The sequence below is a fragment of the Astatotilapia calliptera genome, chromosome 1, assembly GCF_900246225.1.
Source record: "Astatotilapia calliptera chromosome 1, fAstCal1.2, whole genome shotgun sequence".
NCBI lineage: Eukaryota > Metazoa > Chordata > Actinopteri > Cichliformes > Cichlidae > Astatotilapia > Astatotilapia calliptera.
In genome coordinates this window covers 863,206-887,539 of record NC_039302.1, presented here as the reverse complement: position 1 = coordinate 887,539, position 24,334 = coordinate 863,206, and the positions used below count along the sequence as shown (strand labels likewise).

The window sequence follows — 24,334 nt, the reverse complement described above, 5'->3', positions numbered from 1 at the left end:
TAAAAAGAGACTTTTCCATTTGATTACATTTTGTATGATGGATTATGCAGAAAAAGTAGAATTGGGCTGAAAGATCTATCACTTTATCACCTACTCAGGTTGTAAATCGTGTTTTTAAAAAGTAAATAATTAATTACTTTTGAAAATAAGTAATCAGAAAAGTAACTGGATTACTTTTTGGGGAAGTAATTAGTTACTGATTACTTTTTTCAAGTAACTTGACCAACACTGCCCATGATGCATTGAGTTTTTCCTTTTCTCACTCACTATGTATTAACAGACCTCTCTGCACTGAATCATATCTGTTATTAACCTCTGTCTCTCTTCCACAGCATGTCTTTATCCTGTCTTCCTTCTCTCACCCCAACCAATTACAGCAGATGGCCCCGCCCCTCCCTGAGCCTGGTTCTGCCGGAGGTTTCTTCCTGTTAAAAGGGAGTTTTTCCTTCCCTCTGTTGCCAAAGTGCTGCTCATAGGGGGTCATATGATTGTTGGGTTTTCTCTGAATCTATTATTGTACGATCTACTGTACAATATAAAGCACCTTGAGGTGACTGTTTTTGTGACTTGGCACTATACAAATAAAATTGAATTGAATTGAAAAGTGGGATTTTAAATCTTTTAGAAGCTTTTCAAATATGATCATCAGGGAAGATCTCATTTCATCTGTTTTGTTTATTTCTGACTGGTTTATTTCCTCATACTCTCACCTCTCAAAGAGTTGGGGTCCCAGAAGAAATCTACAAAAATCTGTGAAAAGAAAATGCTTCATTGCTCTTTTCCTACTTTTATCTAGAAATGTACACCCCAATCCTGGTCCAGATTACAAATGTTTGAGTACTCCTTGTGATGTTAAAGGTATTATTTATTTAAATGTCAGAAGTCTTCTTCCTAACCTGGATTCAGTGTAACTTTGGGTGAACACATCTGATTCTGATATTCTTATATTACCTGAAACCTTGCTTACAAAATCAATTACTGTTTAGCAATAATGAGACAGTGTGTCATGACGCTGTTTCTTCTTCACTGCACACTGAAGCAAATACAGAATCACCACCTCCAGACAGCTTTTTTTTATTCATTTTTTATTCAGCTTTTCAGAAATGATTGTCAGATTTTTGGAAGCATTCATTCTTGCATCATCTTTACCCTGTATTCAAGTTTACCAATTCATCTTTTTCCTATTTTTGGTCATATGCATATCCTGTTCCACTGGAGTTTCAGATAATAAGGTCAAAATGTTTACAAGTCCTGAAAAATCAGAATGACCTGAACATTTACATTTAACCAATTTTAAGCTGCTGCTCTGTAAGGTGACATAGAGAGATAATATATTCATCTCAGATCAACTTCTATGGAAGTGGAAGAGCTCCAGTTGGATAATTCTGAATGCAGCTGTGTTCCTGAGGTGGCTGAGTAAGTCCGCATGAAAACAAGACAATAACAGAACCAAATTTAAAATGGATGATTTCGTCATAGAGGGGATACAAAACATCAGTAACACTGATCCTGGTACAGCAGTAACATTGTGATATGATACAGGACAATCTCTCTGCTGGATGGTTATTTCATTATAGATCAGTAACAAGGTCAGAGATCACATTGAGAGAAATCTGCATTCATTCTTTACTAAAGCCCATAGCGCCCCTTTAAAGAGAAGAGGAGAGTGAGGGGGAAGGTCCATGTTGCAGTTTTCCATTGTTGTCATCAAAGCCAAGTGAAATACTTGTGTGAGTAGACATCTGTTTTAGAGCAGCAAAGCTGGAAGGATTGTTCCCTGGCACGTCCCAAAGCCCACCCTGTAGCCATCTCCTTCACAGTAACCTAAACAGAGGAAGCCATTGGACACGTATATGACCAGTGTCATGATGCTGTGTAATACTGTGTAAGCTCGAAAGCTGAATTTCTGACAGGCAATATAAAAGTAAAACTTTCTCTACTTTAGTGAGCCATCTGTTTGTAGTCATACATTTGTTTAGGGCTGTGCGATATGACCAAAATCTCATATCCCGATATAAGACATTTATTGTCCTGACAACGATATATATCAGAAAAATTTTAGATTTTCTGCCAATTCTGTGAATCTCGACTTGCATGAAATGTTTTCAGCTGGGTGTTGAGTCTTTTGACCCATGCATGAAACTATACATTTTCTGATATAAGTAGTAAAGGCCGCTTATATCTAAAAAAAAAAGCGAGAACTTTAAGAAATTAATAGAGCCACTACAGTGACCATCACAACGCTGATAAAATATTGCTGTAAATTGTTTATTTGCAACACCATGAAACTGTCACGGCTGGCGGAGTGAGCCGTGTGGTGTGGAGGAAATGGAGGACCCAAAATGCAGCAGTGACTGATGGTACGAGTGATGTTTATTCACAAGTGGTAGTGGCAGAAACAGGCAGAGAGGTATGACAGAACAACTGAAGAAACCTAAACTGGGAGAACTAAATGACAAACCTGAGACCATACAAAAGGGGTGCGGGGCAGAGAGACGCAGAGACAGGAACACCATAGAACGCAGAGATACACGGTGAATGCAGACGAGCCGACAACGAACACAGACCGACACCCACTAAATATACACACACAAGGTAATCAGGTAATCACACACAGGAGGGAAGAACAGCTGATCCTAATACACATGAGGACCGGAGGACACAAGCTGAACACAATAACAACAGACACAGACTTTCAGAACAAAACAGGAAATCTAGGACCCGAACCGGACACAAGGGGGGAGGACACAGAATAACTAGAACAGAGGAAAATAATCACAAAACACAAAACGCTGGGTCAACGACCCAGCACCATGACAGAAACAAACGGTAGCGTGATATGAAACGATGGATGTTTTCATATCATCATCCGAGCCGATATCGTTATCTCGAACAGCTACATTTGTTTATGTATTATTGTTATTATTTAACTATTTGTTTTTAACAACAATAATAAAATATTGAAATACACTTTGAAACTGAACAGATTCCTTTCATAATGTCAGCCAGATTAAATTTTCAAGTTCAACAAGTCCAAACTTCAGCTGCAAAATTAAGATAAGAGTTTATCTGGAAATGCCTGAAGCACACGAGAGTCCGACAGTTATGTTCTAATTCTTCAATCCTTATGTTTTGTCTATTGTAGTTAACCTTATCTTTATGTCCATGTTGGCATTATGTAAAGATGCAAAAATGTTATTGCTACTTCTAAAAATATTGTCACATAAATCCAAATGATATGAAGTGGAAAGCATACGTTTTAAACAGACCAACCTGATATAGTGACTTCATCTCCATCATTCAAGAAGGTTCTAGTTCCTTCTCCTCCCAGGTCAATGTTCTTAGAGCCATTCCACGACAGCTCAAGCATGGACCCAAAGCTCTCTGGATCCTGCCATGAAACAAACCAGTTGCAATAAGGACAATGGAAAAGCAACAACAGTGTGAAAAGCCCACAAGAGAATTTGCTAATGAGTGATGTTATATAATCTAGCTTACAAACTGAGAACTGACAGACAAAAAGGTACACATTACAGTCATCGAGTCCTAAGCATACTGTGCACGTGGACACTCACAGGTCCACTGATGGTGCCTGAAGCGAGCAGGTCTCCTGGTTTGACATTGCAACCATTGACCGTGTGATGGGCAAGCTGCTGCTTCATGGTCCAGTACATGTACTTGAGTCAGAGAGACAGAAATAAAAATAAAACATTAGTGAATTCAAGACGGGGACAGTCATGGTACGCAGCGGCACAGCACGCTTTTCTACTGTGCACTTTATTTTGTCTTTTTTATGCCTTTTTACTGCAGCTTCCTGCAACACACTGTCACTTTCAGTCGTCAGACATCAGCCTCAGCCTGAACCTGGCCTTTACTTCAGATTCGACCGACATTATCCCACCTGAGATTGTGAGACCACCCAGCGCTCTGTGGTACATTGTCAGAAACAGACAGCCGAGGGAGAGGAAACAAAAGTGGGGATGGAGAACTGATTATCATATCCAGCTGTCAAAATAACAACACAAACCCCTCCATCCATCCTCATCCTCCTCATTAATGACAGCTCCCTCACAAACATCCCTGATCCCTCAGCGGAGTTACCGGTCAGACATTACACTGCCAGGACCGCAACAAAGGAAGGGGGGGGGGGGGGTGCTCTGTGCTTATGTGCTTCAGGACTGGTGCCGTAACAATAGGATTGTGGACAGTCACTACTCACATGTCAAATAAGTGCAGGCCCTTTAATTTACCTCACAAGCTAACGGCAGCTGCATCAAACAGCAGAGAGAGCGCCCGGAGAGTGTCCATAATCTTGCTTTCAGAAGTCATGTTTAAATCTGTGCTCTGTACCAAATTCCAACAACATGTTACATGTGCCACACAAATATGGACTCTATACTCAGAGCAAATCCTTTGCACTACTTCCAAGCACATGGTTCTCCAGTGGGTGCCTTTCTCTTGTTTTGTATATATTCCTGTTGATTGTATATATTTCACCTGTTTGTTATTTATTCCTGCTGTTTTTCTATTTACCTTTTATTCCTACACAGTTAGCATCGAGCACCCATAATTTTGTTGTAGATGTACATTGGCAATAAAGGGCTATTCTATTCTATTCTATTCTATTCTATTCTAAAAGAGAGCAACTGAAACTTTATACTGATTCTCCATTCTCCTAACGAATAAAGGCCAATCCTTCCTTTTGCAGTCTTCTGACCAGCTGAGAGAAATGAAGAAGTCAACAATGTCAAAATTGCTACAGCTACACTAAATAGATAAAAATGTCAGAACACATTTTACATAACACAAACATTTACAAGAGAATCGGTCTTTCTAAAGAACTCACTGACTTTGAGTGTGGTGCTGTAACAGGATTTCAAATCAGTTCATAAAAATGCTTCCCTTATTCCATGTCTGGTAAGGTTCTCCAGGTTCTCCCGGTCATTGTAGTCTAAGAAGCTTGGTAAGAAAAGCGTCTGAACGTCTTTAAGTTTCCTTGAAGACGTTTCACTTTCATCCGAGAAGCTTCTTCAGCTCTAAGAACAACTGGTGCAGAGTCACAGCTTTTAAGCCCTATGGGAGTGTCCCCCCAAGAGAGACATGGACCCCCTCAGATGAGAGGTGAAACGTCTTGAGGGAAACTTGAAGCAGTCCAGACGCTTTTCTTACCAGGCTCCTTAGACTTCCCTTATTCCATGGCCAATTTTATGTTGTTTCTTTGCTGCAGCAACTCAAACAACCGGAGCAATCCATGTCAAGTTAAATCAAAGGATTGCTGAGAGCCAAGGCTTTAAATGACTCGATAACTTCAAAATCCCTCTGGCATTAACATCAGCACAAAAACCGTGTGCTGAGAGCTTCACAGCATGGATCTCCATGACTGAGCATCTGTTGCATATATAATGTGTAGATGGCTTACTACTTTTGTTTATACATGCTGTTTTTCTTTAGTGGTGCAGCCAAAGAATATAATAAAATATAATCATTTAAGAATGAAGCAACCATAAAATGCTGGCAAAACAGGCATAGCTGAGACAGCAACATGTCAAGTCCTCTTTAATCGTATTTTATATAATACGGTTTGTTGGTTTAAAAACATGTAATATAGTGGTTCTGGCTCTGCAACCATGAATCTTACCTTAAAGTTGGATCTGCAGATGTTCACAGCTTCAGCCATGCCTTTGCCTTTAACAACAGAACAGAGATTCATTTCAAAACATGTTACTCTCCTAACCAAGAGCATTATTATAGTGAACTAAAACTAAACTAAAAATGTGGGCAAATGGTTAACTGAAATAAAATCGCATCCATCTTCTTCTATTTAGTAGAAATAAGAACTATCCTTAAAAAAAATTAATAAAAGAAATTAAAGCAGCATTGTGTACTTTTAAAATAACTAAGTTCAAATGAAAGTATATAATAAATGAGCTTGTTTTAGGGTTGTGACAGTTTGGTCAGTTGTGTTTGTTGCCTGACCTGGACCGTCAGTGTGTCTGTGAGTCAACAAAAGTGCAACTTCCTTTATGTTATAATAGCAGAGTAGCACTGACACTTTTAAAAAGCAAACTAAAATAAAATATTTTGACTAAAAAGACTAAAAGCTAAACTGAAAAGAATAAACTTACTCTGGCAACGAACTGAAGCTAAACTGAAGGGAAAACAAATCCTCCAAATGAAACAAAATAATAATAATAATCTAGGATCAAAGTTATTGTAGTCTTGTAGTTTCTAATTTTTATTTTTATTTCATTTGGAGATTTGGTTTTCAGGCAACCACCAGTTTACAGTAAATACAGAAATAATGCTTTACACCAGAAAATCCAATGGGGTCAACCCAATCTTAAACTTTTAAGGCCAGAAAATTCTCATTCTTTGAAAAAAATCTGATCACCCTTTTTGGCTCCTACCTCAAAGCACACTGTGTTCTGTTGATCTTATGTGCTGCACAATAATGTTTAACATTTAGTATTTACTGTCATATTCCCATATATCATTGTGATGCTGTTTATTCTATTACTCTTGTTCTCTTCTGCTTGCTTTCTTTTTTCTTTCTCAGCAGGTGATCCAGGTGATCGATAGATGCATTTTTTTTCTCTGCCCGTTCTGTTGGTTTTTGTCTTTTGCCCTTCTCCCCCGTCCCTCTTCTCAGCTGTTTCTCTTTCCCTCTTTCTTTCTCCCCTTCTTTCCCCCAGTCAAGTCTGTCCCGTATTCAGCAAGTGAAAATAAAATAAACAATAAAAGGTGAATCAAATGGACCATTACGGCAAGGCTGGGATGGTCAGTTTGGTAAAGTAAATCCGTTGGGCATCTTTCTTTGCCTTTAGACAATAATTCTGATGCAAAAGAGCCAAACGGGACAGGCAAAAAAAACAAAAAAAAGAAAAAAATCTGATCAAACTACGAGAAAAATTTGTATTTCTTTGAATATTTTATTCCCAAACCAAACAGCAGAAGATTGTTGTCTATTAAGTGCTAATGCTACCCAGTCATTAGGGTATGAGCATTCATTAAAGTATCTACCCAACAGTATGTAGAAGGTTGAATGAGACTCACTTAACCAGCTGCATTAGGATGCTGCCTGCATATTGAAACATCACAGAAACTCTATTACTATATATTACTTAACACTGGCAGGGACAGTGCTACTCCTCATGAGAGAACTTGACCATGAGTATATGTACAATTGATATCATGATAGTTTGTGGATGGTACCTTTTAGTGAAACAAACAGATTAATATTGAAAGTATACGCATCATGGTGTTGTAGGTATGGGAGGGGTTCTGGATCCTGTTGGAAGACACAAAATACAAAGCTGAAAAAGAACAGTGAGCAAAAAGAGATGAAAAAGAACACATTTTCATTTCACAGGTTAGAATGATGGAAGAAAAAGGTTGTGAGGTGATGTCAGATGGGACGGTCTGGCTTGTGGTCTTTGCTCTAATTCATCGCAAAGGTGTTCAGTCAGGTTGAGATGAGGACTCGGTGCAGGTCAAGTTCTTCCTTGTCAATCTCACCAGTCAATCCCATCGTTATGGACCTTGATTTGTGCACTGGTGCACAGTCATGTAGGAAGGGATCAAGTTGGGAACATGAAACTGAATGAAACTGAACATGAATGACTTGGAATGCTGAAGCATTAAGAGTTCCTTTCACTGGAAGTAAGGGGCTGATCCCAGCTCATGAAAAAACCCACCATAATCCTCCCTCCTTTAAGAAAATGACACTTGGCACAATGGCAGTGAAGTACCACTCTTGTGGCAACAACCAAACCCAGACTCCTCTATCAGAGTGACAGAAGCACGATTCATTACTTCAGAGACACGTCTCCACTGTTCTAGAGTTCAAGCTCCTGTTCTGCTGATGGGTTGAGGACCTTTACCGCCTTGTCCAGCATTATTTTAATTTGTTTGGTTTTTTTTTGCCTGTCCTGTCCAGTACTGTAGCCATCAGAATTATTGTCTGAAGGCCAAGAAAAATGCCGAATCGATTTATTTTCCCTAGTGGACCATTACGTATTTGCTAAACTGGTCTTGATTGACTGGTCCACTTGATTAGATTTTTCTTTACTTTAAGTTATTACTAGAAAGAAGATTAAGAAGAAGGAAAGTGAAGTGAAGATATATTATATATATATTTTTTTTTTTGCACTAACTTGTCTTGTAGCACCTTGGTTCCTGGAGGAACGTTGTTTCGCCTCACTGTGTATTTTTAAACTGTATATGGTTGAAGTGACAATAAAGTTGAACTTGAACTTGAACTTGAACTTGAGTTGGGAAGAGAGTTAAACGAATGAGAGGGGACAAAAATAAAGGAGAAGACGGGTAGAGAGAAAGGACACTGAAAATCTACTTGACCACCTGCTGGAAAAAAACAACCAACAAGAAAACAACACAGCAGGGAAACCACAGCAACAACCAACGTAAGCACAAGTAACAGTAAATAATAAATACTGAATGTTGAGTACATGTTTCTACACCTGTATGAACACATGTGTGTACACCTGTGTCAAAAAGTGGGTGTGGGAAGTCATAGCCCCGCCCCCCCAAGAAGCAGGCATGGAGGAGATCCGGGCCCCGGACATCTGGAGGCCGCCCAGAGCATGAGGACCACCGCAGGGGCAATCACACCACCCACTCAGAAAAGACCTGAGAAGTGTCCTAGAAAGAGGTCACCCAGCAGCCACTGTACAGAAGCCACAGGGCGACGGGCCCAGAGGCTCCACTGGCAGCCGGCTATGCCACCAGGAGTGAGCCAGTACTCACCCAAGCATAACCACCAATGCACCGGCAGCTGGGGGCACCAGCCACTGGGAGGGTGTGTGGTGGGAGGGGCCTGAGATGTTCTGAGAGAGGTGGAATCTGAGACCTGACCTAACACATAGATATAGATGAACAGGCACACACAGACACAAAGATCCGTTCCCACCCTCATGCACACATATACAAATACTCAGCACTTGCCCAACATGGACACACACAGAAATAAATGTAGTACACACGCTCACACTCCCCTCTACATACTCTATATTCCAGGCACAAGCACCCCCAGAGGAGCAATCCCAGACCATGGACATGGTTCCCTTTACGCTGGGGTGGAGAAAGAAAACCACCCCGGGTCCTGCAACAGCAGGGAAGCCCACCAGCCCAGACTCAGACCAGCTTCTCCTCCCAACCCTCCACCCCAGATGGCAAACAGAGAACGGGGTGTGTGAAGAAAGGAAGCCCCTTCCTGGAGTCAGCTCACCCCCCGACCCCCATGTGTGAGCTGTTCCCTGATATCCACCAAGGACAGTGGGTGCCTGGGCCCATCCAGACTGAGGCCCACAGCAGCAGCACCACCAAGCCACACAGAGCATGAGGAAGCCCCATCCATGCAGTTAACTCCCAGACTGCATAAGACAATAGACGCCCAAGCTGAGTTCATCTTTTGACTCGATGCTATAGTCTGATTCAAATGTGCTCCTTAATTCTTTTTGAGCAATGTACTACATGCCGCTTATCTTTGTTGTTGTTAATTGAGAACCTTATGTTCACCTGAATGGGGTTAGGCTCAGCAAAGGGTAACAGTGCCTCCATGGGGACGACCCAAGGTGAAATAGTTGTCCCAAAATTCTTCCCCAGGAAAGGTCCCAATGGAACATACTCCCAGGCCTGGATGTCCCTAGCTGAGAATAAACACAAGTGAGAGAAAATTAGGAAGGTTATTCTTTTTTCTTTCCAAATTACTTTGCAGATTATTCAATCCACTCTTGTGGCAAACCTTTAATTTAATAAGTTGTATTCCAGGACACAAATTTCCAAAGTGCATAATTATCGGTTAATACAAGAGTTCAAATATGGTTGTCCATTCATAAAACTTTGTGTTCTTCGTTGCCACATTGACAAGTGTATACTGAGATAGTCTATACGTTGGTCGCACATAGTATTGTCATGATCCTGGGTCTGTTGGCCCAGCGTTTTGAGTTTTAGTTTATGTAAGCCCTTCAGGTTTCCTAAGTTCATTTGTTATCATGCCTAGGTGTTTCTAGTTCTTATTATTTCCCCCTCGTGTTTCCAACCATGTTAAATCTCCCCAGCTCTTCATGCGTTTCATGTCTGTGTCTTACGTTGTCAAGTTCGGGTTGTCATGTCTATGTCTCATTATGTTTCCTGTTTTATTGTGAAGAGGTCTGGTGTTTCTGTGTTCATCGTGTTCAGTCTTACTCTCCCACTGTGACGTCATTATGTTCATGTGTGCCAGCTGTTTCCCCATGTGTTCCCACTTCCCTCATCATCCTCCTGTGTGTATTTAGTCCGTGTGCTTTCAGTCATTTGTTGTCAGGTCGTCTGCTCATCCATGTCAGTTCACTATGGTTAAGCTTTTTCATGTTTTGTTATTAGTTCACCCAGTTTAGGTTATTGTTTAGTTTTCACCGATGCCTGATTATTTTTACCCTCGTTGCTAGCCTCAATAAACGGCTTGTTTTGTTTATCCACACTACGTTTTGGTCTGCGTTTGAGTCCTCCTCTGCAACACATACGGTCTGCCCCAGCCAGACCGTGACAAGTATACGTCCAGATTAAATATCTTTGTTTCAAAATCATGCAGAGTGTAATGATTTGTGTATTTATGTCAGTGAACACAAACAAATGCATTGCCTTGTCACGGCCTTTTCATGTTTTGCCATGAGAATTGGTAGTAAGGGACAATTCATCCATTCTATTTATTAATGAATCAATTTTCCAAGGGACATTTCTAAAATACACGCACAAGCACATGTTTAGTCTAAGTAATGTTTTATATGTACTAAAACAAACTGTTGACAAGTTAAATTTAATCTTGATCTTGAAAGGTTAGTATATCCAGTTCATACCTGGTACCATAATTCATTGTTGTAATCCAAAGTTTCATATTCACTGTTCCTCAGATTCCACTTCATTTAGAAACTGATTTCTTTTGATCTCACAACATTTTAATGTTTAAAATTACATCTTTAACAAATCAGTGATTAGAAAAATATATTTTTAATTAAATTAAGAAAACATTTTCTACAATTTAAAGCTGCAGTGGAGACCGTCTAATTAAATCGTCTAGATTGGTTCAAAGTTGCATTAGCTACTGAGGTACCAGCATGGCCGCCTACAGGTTTAGTTTTAATGAAGCTGGTTCCTCTCATGAAATCTAGCTGCAGTTCATAATTAGACAGTGGATGTTGTTTAAGTATATTATACAACAGTTTGTGTAAGTATATATTTTCACAAACAATGACTCAAATGGAGCTGTGGCAGTGTAACAGGACTGTTACTTACGAAGAGTAACTCTCTGCTTTGGGGGTGACTGTAGCTCAGGAGTCAGAGCAGCTCCGCTAACTGAAAGGTTGGTGGTTTGATGCCTGGCTGCTCCAGTCTGCATAGCAAATATCCTGTGGCAAGATACTAACCTCAATTTGTTCTCTGATGCATCTATCAGATTAAAAATGTGTGTGAATGAAAGCACTTTCTGGGTTACTTATTCTTTGATGTTCAAAGAATGTATGGGTCCATTTTGAAATGTTTGTTTCGTGCTGGCTATAGTTTTAATGCCAGTCTTCTTTCAGAATCTTTTTCTGTTCTTGCACACAGATACATTTCATTGCCTGAGCTTTCTCCACTGAAAAAAATACTTTATAAACAAGAAGAAAGCATTGCATTTAGCTTATTGTGCAGTTCTATGGGAGAAAGTTTACATGGCAAATATTCATAGAAAGTCTGTGGTGAAGTCTGCAGCCTGATGTCCTGAGGGCATCAGCAGTCGTGTATAAAGTAAAAGTGACATCAGTTCACCTTCAAGCTGCATATTCAGCAGAAATGTCACAGGCTGAAAAACCTCTTACCACTGTACTGTTAGGAGGAAAAGCTGGGGACTAAAGTGAAGAGTTCACTAGTAAGACAGGATGTGCTTGAAATATCAAAAGTCCAGAGAATATGTTCCCTAAAGACAACTCCCTACTTACTGGATGTTTTAAGAGTAAAGTTAAATTCAAAGGTTTTGTACATTTAGCTTTTTTTCTTTTTCCTACGGCTTGTATCTCTCTGACACTCAGACACGAGAAGGCCTGGCTTACAATCTCCGCTCTGATTCATCATAAAGGTGTTCTATCAAGCTGAGAGGAGGACTCTGTGCAGGCTAGTCAAGTGCTTCCTCAGCAATGTCAATCTCAGCATCCACTGCCCTGTGATTTCACATGGCCCACCTGTCAGGGGTTTTGAGTTTGTTCTGTATTTTTGAGTTTCTTGTGTAAGGTTTGTGTTATTCTTATTAGGGTCTAGTTGAGTTGAGTTGAGCCGTTACTATCATCTGTCTCCTTGGTTTTTGTGTCTTGTTTCTTGTCTAGTCCGTCATGTGTTTTAGGTCTGTGTGCTCCATAGTGTCAAGCTTGTGTTGTCATGTCTATGTCTCTCCATGTTTCCTGTTTTATTTTGAAAGTCTTGTGTTGCTATGTTCAATGAACATCTTGGGATAACAAAGCAGCAATATCTGCTCCTGTACTTTAGACACATGGGATTCATGTAGCCTCTCTCCAAGTACCAATAAAAGACAAAGCTACAATAGTAGTTGTGTTGAAAAGGCACAACCTGTACTCCCTGAATAGCCTCCCAAATCACAGCCGGGCAGGGCAGAAGTAACTCACCCAGTGTTGTGCAGAGGATTACAGAGTGCATACATATAAGACTAAACAGCAGACTTGGTTTGTTGTGGAGGGTGGAAGTTCATGACTTATTTTTTCACTTTACTTTAACCGGAAATAAACTTTCAGTTACACTTTTAGTAGCTATAGCTATGAAAATATGAAAACAGCTTGCAGCATTCATAGCATGTAAAATTACAATCTATGAATATAAAAGGACAATTAGCTTTTACAACCAGATACAACGTGTCATTTGAACATAATTATTTGAGTCTCATAGGTGTTCTTATTGAATAGCGTCACAACCACATGTGAAATGTAAGATTCTGTGTAAACCTTAGTTTGACTATGGCACTGCAGTTGGTGGCGTACCAATGTGTTCTCTAGTAACGTTTTGGGAGTCCCCCCTTCTTCTCCTGCAGATTATCTACTATAAACATTCCCATTTCTGTTGCATAGTAAAACCATCTTCAAGCATTTACAACATGAAAATGTTGGTGAGGTGTATTGTTTAGAGACTCTTACCACTCCAGTCATTCATGAGTACCATTCCAAAGATGTGTTCATGGGCTTTCTGGATAGGAATGGCTTCCCCTAGTGGATTACCTCCTCCAACAAAGAATGCCTGATCACAAACAGAAGCAGTTGTGAATATGAAAACAACTAAATACTGAAGTACAATACTGAATATTCTGACCAGAGAAACTCTGATCTTTCTCTCAGTTAATTCAGATGTTGAAATTAAATTAATACAATTACAAATAAAATACACCTGGGCTGTTAGATTAAACAAACACATTAATCACCATCTCCAGTTCAATGTCCAGCTTCTTAGATGGGCCAAACACTGGGGGTTTTGCTAAAAAGAAGAACAAAGGCAACAGTTATCGTCAGCTACGAGGTGAGACTGTGCCTCATGTAAACATGTGATGCGAATACAATAAAGAATCCTTGAATTATAAGGATCTTACTCTGATCAGGCCTCATCTGGCCTGAAGGGCGGCGGATGGGAGTCCCAGAAACAACCACTGATGATGCCCGGCCATGGTATCCCACAGGAAGCCTCAACCTGCATAATACAGAACTCAAGTCACTACAACAAGCTGCTGTGCCGCTTTAAGTCTGCAATGTGCAAAATGGATAGGAAATTGATTTCTGGCAAATAAGCTGCATCATTTCCAGTTATCTTCGAAATGTACAGTCAGTGACAACAAGAAGAAGATAAGGGTAAAGGCATAACTTGCAGAAATGAGACAAAGGTACTTATAGTTGAAGATGAAATATTAACCATAGTAAATAATGACTCATTTAATTATGTAAAAAAGCTCAATGTACGCGAGCGTGTGGGTAATTCTTCACAAAATATTCCAAAAACAAGCATTTTTAGGCATGTAAATAATGTTGAATACTAAGAAATTTCAAATCACATATGTTGCTAAATGGCAAAATGTCTGACTTTGAGATGATAAACCCCACGGTAGCATTTCTGTTTCAGTTCAGCAGCATCGATCGTTGGTCACGTTCATAGTTTGATTGCTGGTTTTCTGGACTTAATTGTCTTCTGAATCATATTTTCAAAGTGTTTATATGCAATAAAATCCAAAAATAAATTCGCTTTAGTAACTTTGACACAGTCACATCTGCTGTAATATTTACACAGATTACTGTGGTTTACAGAAATACTCATTTTGGCCATGTCATTTTCAGGCAGTAACCTCAGAAAGACTGTATGGGCGTTTAGTTTGGCAGGTGTTTTGGTAGCAACCAGGGACCCCATACAATATATGACATGTTGTGGTTTACCATTTGCCCTTTGGAGCTTTTAAATGGCTTCATTTTATAAATGAACTGTTAAAATGAAGTGTTAGGTAACTTTATGCAACCTTCACTGCCTGAGATGAAATTATCCAGTACAGTGTGTCAGAGGGGCACACAGTTATACTTAGCATTAGTCCCCTGAGAGCGCACGTTGTGACAGAGGGATTCAGTGGGGATTCCTGCAAGTCCACACCAAAGCTCTGAAGTACAAATTAATTAGGCAAACCTTGTAGTGGCCACAGTTTGTGGACAATTTGAAATGATCTCTTTTAATATTACTACACATTAAGGCCTCCCAGTCAGCATTTTCTTCATTGTATCAAGTGTTTACTGTTGGTTGGATTCACATGTACCAGTTTGGCATCAGAGCATTCTCCTTTCCCCGGAACATGATCCCAACATTAGTGGCATGATCTCTGGAGGAGTAGAAGTCCGTGTAGTCTCCTATGAAAAACAGACAGTTCATGAATGGGATGGATGCTTTCTTTAACAAACATTTGCAGGAGCGGTCTGCATGCCTAGGCACTTGATTTAGTGTACCATTTCGAGATTAAGTATAAAAAAGCTTATTTTTGCTTGTACTCTCTGCCGCCTGCATTCTGGGTCCACTATGTGGTTCTCCACCCAGTTATATTTGCTCTGTCACAGCTGTAGTAGGCTGTAAAAATGTGTTCTGAATTTTGCAAGTGTCTTGAGCCACTGCTATAGAACCAGCAATGTCCTTGTAAAAGAAGAAACAGCATTATTTGATGTGTGTGTGGTGGGGCGTGGTTTACGATGCTGCTGCAGGTGCGCTTGATCCACCTGCGCGGCATCTGCAATGACGCCTCGCCTGCTTAAAAGTTTGGAGATGTGGTTAACAATGTGGTTGTTGGTGTGTTGAGCTGGTGGCGGGCTAGCTGCAGCTGTGTGTGGATGTATAGCAACCGTGTGAGTGTTAATAAAGTATGTTGAAAAGCATGTTTATGCCACCGGGCCTGCCGTGGTCCTTTACAGTGTGAAATTAATCAAAAAAGGCTTTGTACACAGGTGTGTATAGATATGACATCAGAACAATGCAGAAGGTGCTTGCAGGCACCATTCCTGCCATTTTCTTTGGAAATAATGATATTTCTACATGACCTTGAAATTTTGAGTGGAAGTTTATATAAACTCGTCAACCACAACATTAAACTCAGACAGGTCAAGTACAATGACATTAAATCACATTAACTGAAGTTTGATAAGCGGTTAAGAAAATGTATTCATGAATGAATGGTATATACAAGTGTGTATAAGTGTACTCTGAAGTTCTTTGGGCAGTCAGTAAGATTTAAAGACTAGAAAAGTGCTGCAGTCAAGAGAGACTAATGACTCTCTCACTGCGTCCAGACTCAGCAGCTACGGCGCGCTGCCAGAGACCCTATATGCAGTTTAACAACCGTTTTTTGCCTTTGCTATCAGAACATCATGATAGCGTGATTACCTGACAGAAAATGACAATGAAGCCACATTTTTGCACAGGTTTGGCCTGTGGTTCTAAACTTTTGATCAGCTGTGAAACAGCCTGTTTCAATTTAAGTGTTGTTTTCAATAAATTGCTCCAAAAAATATTTTGTCTCACTCCCAATTCTGCTTGTTGCATGTTGAAGCTCTACTTGGAAACTTGTTTTGCAATGCCATCTCTTCAATAATCATGCAAAATATGTTTGTTTTTTGCCATTTTTCAAGTCGTCTTTAACTTTTAATTGTGACTGTATACAAAAGCAAGTCCATTTTCATACAACAAAATCTCTGATAAGAGAAGTTTAGGTGAGGCTTACCAATGTTTGCAGGAAGGTGCATGATGACTGCGCTTTGATGGATAAATGCTCTGCACAGACAAAGGAAAGAGGTGGATATTAGCAAAATAAGCTTTCTCAAAAGAGGATACACACACTTATGGACATAAAATCTCCTGAAGACTAAATAATGCAAAGATACGTTTTGCTTTGTTTTGTTATATGTGGCTCAAAGGGGATTAAACAATACAAAACTGCATTTACAAACACAGACACACTTGTAGAGTGCAAAAAAATCCAGAACCCCCCCCCCCCCCCTTAATATTCTGGCAGCTTTGCACCAGAAAAATATCTGAAAATAACAAAATCTATCATCACGTAAAACTGTGGAAATTTTCTGTAATTTAAATACAATAAATGTGTGTGACGTGTGGGATACTAAATTAGACTGCAGCTGTTTTAGCTTTAAATTTACTAGAATCACAGACTTTGTATATTAAAAATAAATGCAGTAGTAGTATTAAAAACAATGACATTACCTATTAATATGGTAAAACACTGATCTAATACAATTATCAGGCCTCTAACAGCAGAAAAGTACTCTTATTAGTTGGGCTTTATTATGTAATTTAATGTGAACATTTTTGTACTTTTTATCCATAATTAATGCAATAATATTCTGTACCGCCCATTAAACAAAAGTCACAATATTTTTATTAAACGGGTACAGTGGTTTAAAAATACAGCAATCTACTGTTTATTTTTATACGGACTGTGTAATAGGTTTTTACGTGTATTCTAACATAAAGTTAATGGATTTACCCTTTAAAAAGTATCCTTGTTATTGTAATTATAATATATTGTTAACTACAGATGTTATAATGCACATACTGATCAATATGAATATTGAAAGAGACCATTTTATCATTTTATATAACTTTTTCAAAAATTAGAGAACAATGAGATTTTGTTTTACAGTGCCATCTCTTCAATAATTAGGACACACTTACTTGCTTTGCCTCAGCATTTAATTCTGTTAACAAACAGACCACAACAGAAAACTTCTAACAATCTGTCGTAAAAAAACGAAAGTGCTTTGTTCAAATGGCTGTTAATGAGCCATAAAAAACAGCAAGTAATTAAACCTAGGGTACACTAAATTTAGAGCCACACTGAATATGGCAAGTTTTCCTGGTGCTGCAGACACCTAAAGATATTTAGGCACGTGCAGACAGCAAAGTTATTTTTCAGTCTAGTTGACAACAGGCATAGTTTCTATGGTAGCTCGCTCTATCATTAGAAAATAACCACTACAAACTTCACTGGTGGTGGAGTCTGAGTACACCACATCTCCAACTTCCTCACCTAAACTGTTACAACTGGAGTGCTTAAATTTTGGGCGAATATTCTAAATACCATTAGCCACATTATAATAGATAGATAGATAGATAGATAGATAGATAGATAGATAGATAGATAGATAGATAGATAGATAGATAGATAGATAGATAGATAGATAGATAGATAGATAGATAGATAGATAGATAGATAGATAGATAGATATATGTGGGGCACAGAAAGGAATGGGCAAGAATACTAGAGGCACAAAACAACAGCTCCTGGTAGACAGAGCAGTCGTCCAAGACTGCAAGAGCAGGCTGACCAACCTGTGCACTGCCTCGATTGATTAGAAGAAGGCCAATGACTCGATGCCCCACACCTGGATCCTAGAATACGTCGAACTGTACAATATCAACAGGACCCTAAGAGCCTTCATCAGGAACTCAAGTTTTTATAACATGGTAGTTTACTTGATCATACTAACTTTAGCTACTTACCTACCTTTAACTACTCTGTCAGGGGTATTAATAGTTAGTAATAGTTAATAGTATGATGTATAAGTTAATATCTACAAGAGACAGTCCTAAATATAATGTATGAAATAAAAAAGGTTTTAGCTACCTTGCAGTCCTGAGCAGTAGCTAGAATGTGGGGTTTGCTGCTGTTGAAACCCATTGGTTTATGTAAGCATGGTTCTGTGAGGCAAGCCACAGAGGAAAATGGCAGCTAAAGTTAACTGTTGGTGCCTCAATTCTTTTCCTTCATCCTGGGCTATAATAGAAAATGCAGACTCCCGATAAGCAGCAGTCTGCCACCTACTGGCAGCTGGCTCTTTGCAACAGTGTCTAGTGTTGAAGTGGCAATTTAAAGGGATGCACACTGACTATTGCCCTAATTAACATAATTTCATCTTAATGTTAATAACCCAAAATAATCTGTGTCCTGATTGCACACCTCACAACACTGAATTGGACAACTGGGAAAACATGGATGGTATCTTATTTTTGTTTACTGGACATTTTAAACATGTGTTCCCCCTTCTTTCCTGCCTGAAATACTTTTACCATATTATGCAGGGGTGCCCAATCCCGGTCCTCGAGAGCTACCGTCCTGCAGCTTTTAGATGCATCCCTACTCCAACACAGCTGAATCAAATGGTTTGATTACCTCTTCAGCATGCCATCGTGTTTGGCAAAGGCCTGATAACAAGCCATTCATTTGATTCAGCTGTGTTGGAGTAGGGATGCATCTAAAAGCTGCAGGACGGTAGCTCTCGAGGACTGGGATTGGGCACCCCTGATATTATGTATTGTCATCCAGATGCTGTGAAAGAGCAAATCTAATATATTCACATGTATAATTCTTTTAAACCTAACTATTAGCATTTAGCTGTTTCCAGTTTATTCCAGACTTCCTGATTCTTTCTGATTCGTGTTTTATTCAGTTATCATTGCCATGGTATTAAATTGCTGCTTATTACACCAAAACTGCCAGTTGTTTCCTGGTCATCACTATTCTTTAAGCTTGTTTTAAAAGCTTATTAACATGGGTATTAATGTGTTATTAAATAGAAGCAGGCAGTTTTGGATTTTGTAGTTGGAAGCAGGTTATTTATTGCTTTATACATAGATTTATGTGCAATATTACTCAACTGTAACCACTGTTGCTACCATTGTATTACTTGGATATTAAGTGGTTATTACTTTGGTAATTAAGTGGTAATAACTTAGAAATCAGCACATTATTACGTTCATGTTTCTGCCTTGTTACCCTATTATTACTACTTCATTACAGAGCTGTAATAGAAAGCACAAAAATATATGTATTTTCTAAGAGAAAAACAACACAGTAGCCTGAGGATGAAGATGCAGTGTAGACTATGCTTTGTACTGTACACTCCTGTAAACAGACTGACCTGCTCCGAAGGCTCATATCATCTCTCAGTGTGCTCTCATTGGCTGACAGCAGCATTTGCACTGTCCTTCTGGCTTCCCTCCAGGCCTCATAACCAAGAGCCATGAATGCATTCAGTGTAGGCTTATAGGGACACAGATAAAGGTTAGTATATGATCCACCAAGTAGCCTTTTTGGTACATTTCTTCAATGGAACATGAAGCAAATAAAACTTTGGCTGATGCACAATACATTAGTGGGCGAGACCACAATCCAAGTGTAGGGGTTCTGTGTGACTAAATGTACACAGGAACCACTTGATCACTTCCAGCTTTGTCTGTTGTACTGTGAACATATCAAAAAGTAGAACTAGTAATGACAACCCTTTTGTTCTAATGAAAGCTGCTTAATTAGTGAATATACTTTCAAACATTTCTACTGTCCTGTAATGTAGGATATCTAAAATATATGATCCACAGAGTTCAGAATGTGATTCTTCCTGACTCATCTCTATACAAAGGAAAATATTTACATTGCTTTGAGAAAATATTTGCTCCCCTTTCTGTTTGTCATATTTGTCCCACTTACATGTTTCAGATCAAATAGATTTTAATATTTTAATATGTTTTAATATTATAGAAAGACAACCTTTGTAAATACAAAATATGATGATTTAACTTGTTTAAGAACTGCCACCAACGGCAGCATTTAAAAAAACACCATCATCATTTGAAAGGTTATTATGTTTTAAGAATGCATATTTGTCTTTCTAAATGATGTTTAGGACGAGACCTGCAGTCTGTCATGTTACTGAGAATGCCAAATCTGTAAAATCTGAAGCTGCGGTATTCCTGGAATCTTTATTTTCATTTTTATTTCCTTTTTTAAGGCTTAAGATTGTCTATTAACGATCTGATCTTTAACTGACACAAAAAATTAACTTGCTGGATTGTATTGATATTCTACTGTATGATGAAGAGACATAGTATGGCAGTAATACAGTGGCTTGCAAAAGTATTCGGCCCCCTTGAACTTTCCCACATTTTGTCACATTACAGCCACAAACATGAATCAATGTTATTGGAATTGCACGTGAAGGACCAACACAAAGTGGTGCACACGTGAGAAGTAGAACGAAATTCATGCATGATTCCAAACATTTTTTACACATAAATAACTGCAAAGTGGGGTGTGTGTAATTATTCAGCCCTGAGTCAATACTTTGCACACCCCACTTTGCAGTTATTTATTTGTAACAAATGTTTGGAATCATGTATGATTTTGTTCCACTTCTCACGTGTGCACCACTTTGTGTTGGTCTTTCACCTGGAATTCCAATAACATTGATTCATGTTTGTGGCTGTAATGTGACAAAATGTGGGAAAGTTCAAGGGGGCCGAATACTTTTGCAAGTCACTGTATTTCATTTACTGAAATTTTGTTTAGTTAATGTCAGATTAAACAGGTAACCTGTGTTATTGGTTAATGTTTAGACTCACCTGGTCAAAGACATCTTGATGTTTGGAAAGCACAGGTCCTCTAAACAGAGACTTCACTGCACTGAGGTCTAGGATCTGGTCCCCAATCGCAACACCAATGCGATGTCTGGGCTTGGGAAGTACATGCATCCACAGAAATACACGTGACTAAAGATTATCTACTATGCTTTCACATACACCACAGTTCCACCACCAGTGTTATGTACATCAGGGCAAAAGGCTCCCTTTAATGCAAATAATAGTTCCCTACTAATACCACTGTTCTCTCTTCACATTAATTTAATTCTCATTGTGTCCTGTAGATGGAAGCATTGTCATCCAACCCCACTTGTAAAGGGACAAGTGGACCCATACCAGGCAAGAAAACATAGACACTGAATGTATGTATGTATGTATGGGGGGAAGGGTTGAGGTTTTTCATTCAATTTTAATCAACTCTCTTTGTCTGTGTGACTAAACTAGTGTTTGTGAGCAGAACATTCCCATGGGTCAGGTTTTTACTTGGAGAAAAAGAGGCTCTGTTGTCATCTCTGTTACTGAAAGGTTACGCAATATTCCTTCATTAGAATAGTAGTAAAAAGCAAACTACACTTACACTGTCAGGTGTAGAGAATATTCCATAAGGAAGGTTGTGGAAGGAGAAGTCAGAAGTTGGATCTACTGCTATAAAGGACATCTTCTCTTTGGCAGCTGGATTCAACTGAAGCTTACTGACTAACCAAAAGACTGAGCAGTAAGCTCTTCCAGATGTTTAACTTTAGAAAGGCCCCACCTCCTACTGGACAGCCAATCACATGTTGCCTAGAGTATCCACCTCTAGCTAAGGTCCCTGGAAGTTAATGCAAAACAGCCACATAAATGACTCAGCAAAACTGTAGCCTCATCTCTTGGTGGAGTATGGAGAGAGGGAAAGTTCATGCACCTTAGTAGAAAATGTTAAAGATCTCTCAGGTGTTAACTTTGAATGAAAAAGCCACAAGTAAGTAAGTAACACTTATATGATCGTGACAGATCGTTATTGTTTCAGTATTACTGATAGAAAATGTGCTGTCAGACTTATAGAGTTTAAATAAAGTGTTACCAAATGTTTTTAGTTCAATAAAGTTCAACACATAATTTGCCTTTGATGTCTGTGCTTCCCATCAGGAAGATACATGAATGAGTTTGAACGAGTGGCACTTCACAGAGGCAGTTACTTTTTGTGTTTAAAAAATTTGTCCCAAAAGTTGATGTGTGTAGTTCTGTGATGTAGTGGGTCAAAAAAAGTATACTGAAACACACAATGATAGTCTAATAGAGTGAAAATATAACAGATAACACCAAATCCATTCTTACCCTCATTAAAACTGAAGTTTTGTGTAATCATACGTGCATTTTGACTTTTCTTCTCCATGAACAGACTTTCACTCGTCTGTTGTATTTATTGCTGAATTGTCTATCAGGAGTTTCAGCCCAAAGGAAAGCAAAAATTTTGGGCTTCAAATTTAATCACAAAATTATTTTGCCAGTGGCGGTCAAAACTTCTGCGCTTAAATCTTTCAATTCCCCCTTCCTCTCACAAACACACTCTCACACATTTCCCTTTTAAGGGTTTGACAGATTGACACACTCAAACAGAGAGCCTTTTCTTAATGATGGATTGGAAACAAAGTGAAGTTTACACTAATACAGTACATTTGCTTATGAAAGACTGAAGTGAGGAGTAGTAAAAAATTCAGTTCAACTTCCCTACAAACAAAAACACATGGGTTTGATTGCTGTGATAAGCTGTGGACAAACGCATGCCTGAGGTTGGCTTTGACGAGACACCATTTCGTATCTCTTTCATGCATAGTGGTCACCACAGTTACAGCTATTCAAAAGCTGTTTTCTTGTATTTGTGTCAGTGTTGATAGGGGAGAGAGGGCTTTTGCTGTGGCTGCACCCAGACTGTGGAACAGTTTACCTCCTCACATCAGACTCTCCACAAGCCTAGGAACTTTTAAAACTGCTCTTAAAACTCACCTCTTCTCATTGGCTTTTTAGCAAGGTTTTAACTTATTGGTTTAACTTATTGTTTTATCAGTGAGGTGTTTTATGTACTTGCGTTTTATTGTATTTTATATTTGTATTTTATTGTACAGCACTTTGGTCAGCCTCGGTTGTTTTTAAATGTGCTTTATAAATAAACTTGACTTGACTTGACATCTATAGTAACATTAAACAACCAGTGGGAGGCAGGTATGGGCTGACACACATTGTCCAATGTAGTGGTTTATGTACAAGTATCTGTACCTGGGAACATCTAAAAGCATCAGGTCTGCTGACCTCAAAGATCTCCTGGGGCGGTAAATGCTAAGAAGCTCTGCCAGGTAAGGAGGTGCAGTACCGTTAAGAACCTTAAAAACCAGCAGTAAATTTTTAAAATCAATCCTAAAAGCAACTGGGAGCCAGTGGAGAGAGCAGAGGACCGGAGTGATGTGGTCTCTCTTTTTGGAACCGGTCAGCATGCGAGCAGCAGGGTGCTGCACCAGTTGGAGGCGATGCAGACAGGAACGATCTAAACCAGCATAAAGGGAGTTACAGTAGTCCAGCCGTGATGTAATAAAAGCATGGACCACCCTTTCTAGATCGTTCCTGCACAGGTAGGACTCCACACCTTTGCTGAATGTCATCAGCAAAGGTGTGGAAGGACACATTATGTTTGCGCAGCACATCGCCCAGAGGGAGCAAATACAGAGTAAACAGCAGGGGGCCTAGAATGGACCCCTGAGGTACACCACAAGTTAAAGGAGCTCTGGGAGATGACAGTTCACCGAGGTGAACAGAAAAACTCCTGTTATCCAGGTAGGACTGGAAAAACTTTAAAACAGTACCTTTCAAACCGACACAGTGTTCTAGGCGGGATAACAGTATGTTGTGATCGACAGTGTCGGAGGCTGCTGTCAGGTCTAAGGTTACTAGGACAGCAGCACAACCAGAGTCTACACAGCAAAATCTCCAGTGTTAATTTAACACTGGAGATTTTGCTGTGTACAGTTAAAAGCAAAAGCATGTGATGTGCGACGTGTTTGATTGTAATGATTGTTATTCAACCCTTTCATGCATGAATTAGGACAACCTCAATCAGGAGTTTTATTATTCTTTTCATGCATAAAGACAAATAAAAATCCTGATTGAGGTTGAAAAAAACAAAAGCAACATCAGTCCAGCAAACAAGTACTGCACACTCCAGTGCTCAAAATCTTTAGTCCAGCGGCTGTTTTGAAGCCTAATCTCTTCTCTCTGTAACAACCAAACCCACAGCTGACTAACACCTTCAGGTGTGCTCCACCAGCGACTCTTGGACAAGGACAAAAACTCTGGTTCAAAGGGAGTCTGGCTGCTCTAAAGCCGG

The 24,334-nt window shown here is 39.3% G+C and overlaps 1 protein-coding gene across 1 annotated transcript; it reads right to left on the bottom strand.

The window, feature by feature from the left end:
* Positions 1 to 1,063: 1,063 nt before the first annotated feature.
* On the bottom strand, positions 1,064 to 21,703 carry fah (fumarylacetoacetate hydrolase (fumarylacetoacetase)). Its single transcript, XM_026184228.1, has 14 exons — positions 21,554 to 21,703; positions 20,959 to 21,069; positions 19,482 to 19,603; positions 16,268 to 16,317; positions 14,819 to 14,909; positions 13,619 to 13,716; positions 13,454 to 13,506; positions 13,173 to 13,272; positions 9,535 to 9,665; positions 7,213 to 7,288; positions 5,639 to 5,685; positions 3,576 to 3,677; positions 3,274 to 3,391; positions 1,064 to 1,824 (listed from the first exon to the last, which is right to left on the bottom strand). Exons 1-14 carry the CDS (start codon positions 21,632 to 21,634, stop codon positions 1,748 to 1,750), a joined length of 1,257 nt encoding a protein of 418 aa, XP_026040013.1. The 5' UTR covers positions 21,635 to 21,703; the 3' UTR covers positions 1,064 to 1,747.
* Positions 21,704 to 24,334: the final 2,631 nt, after the last annotated feature.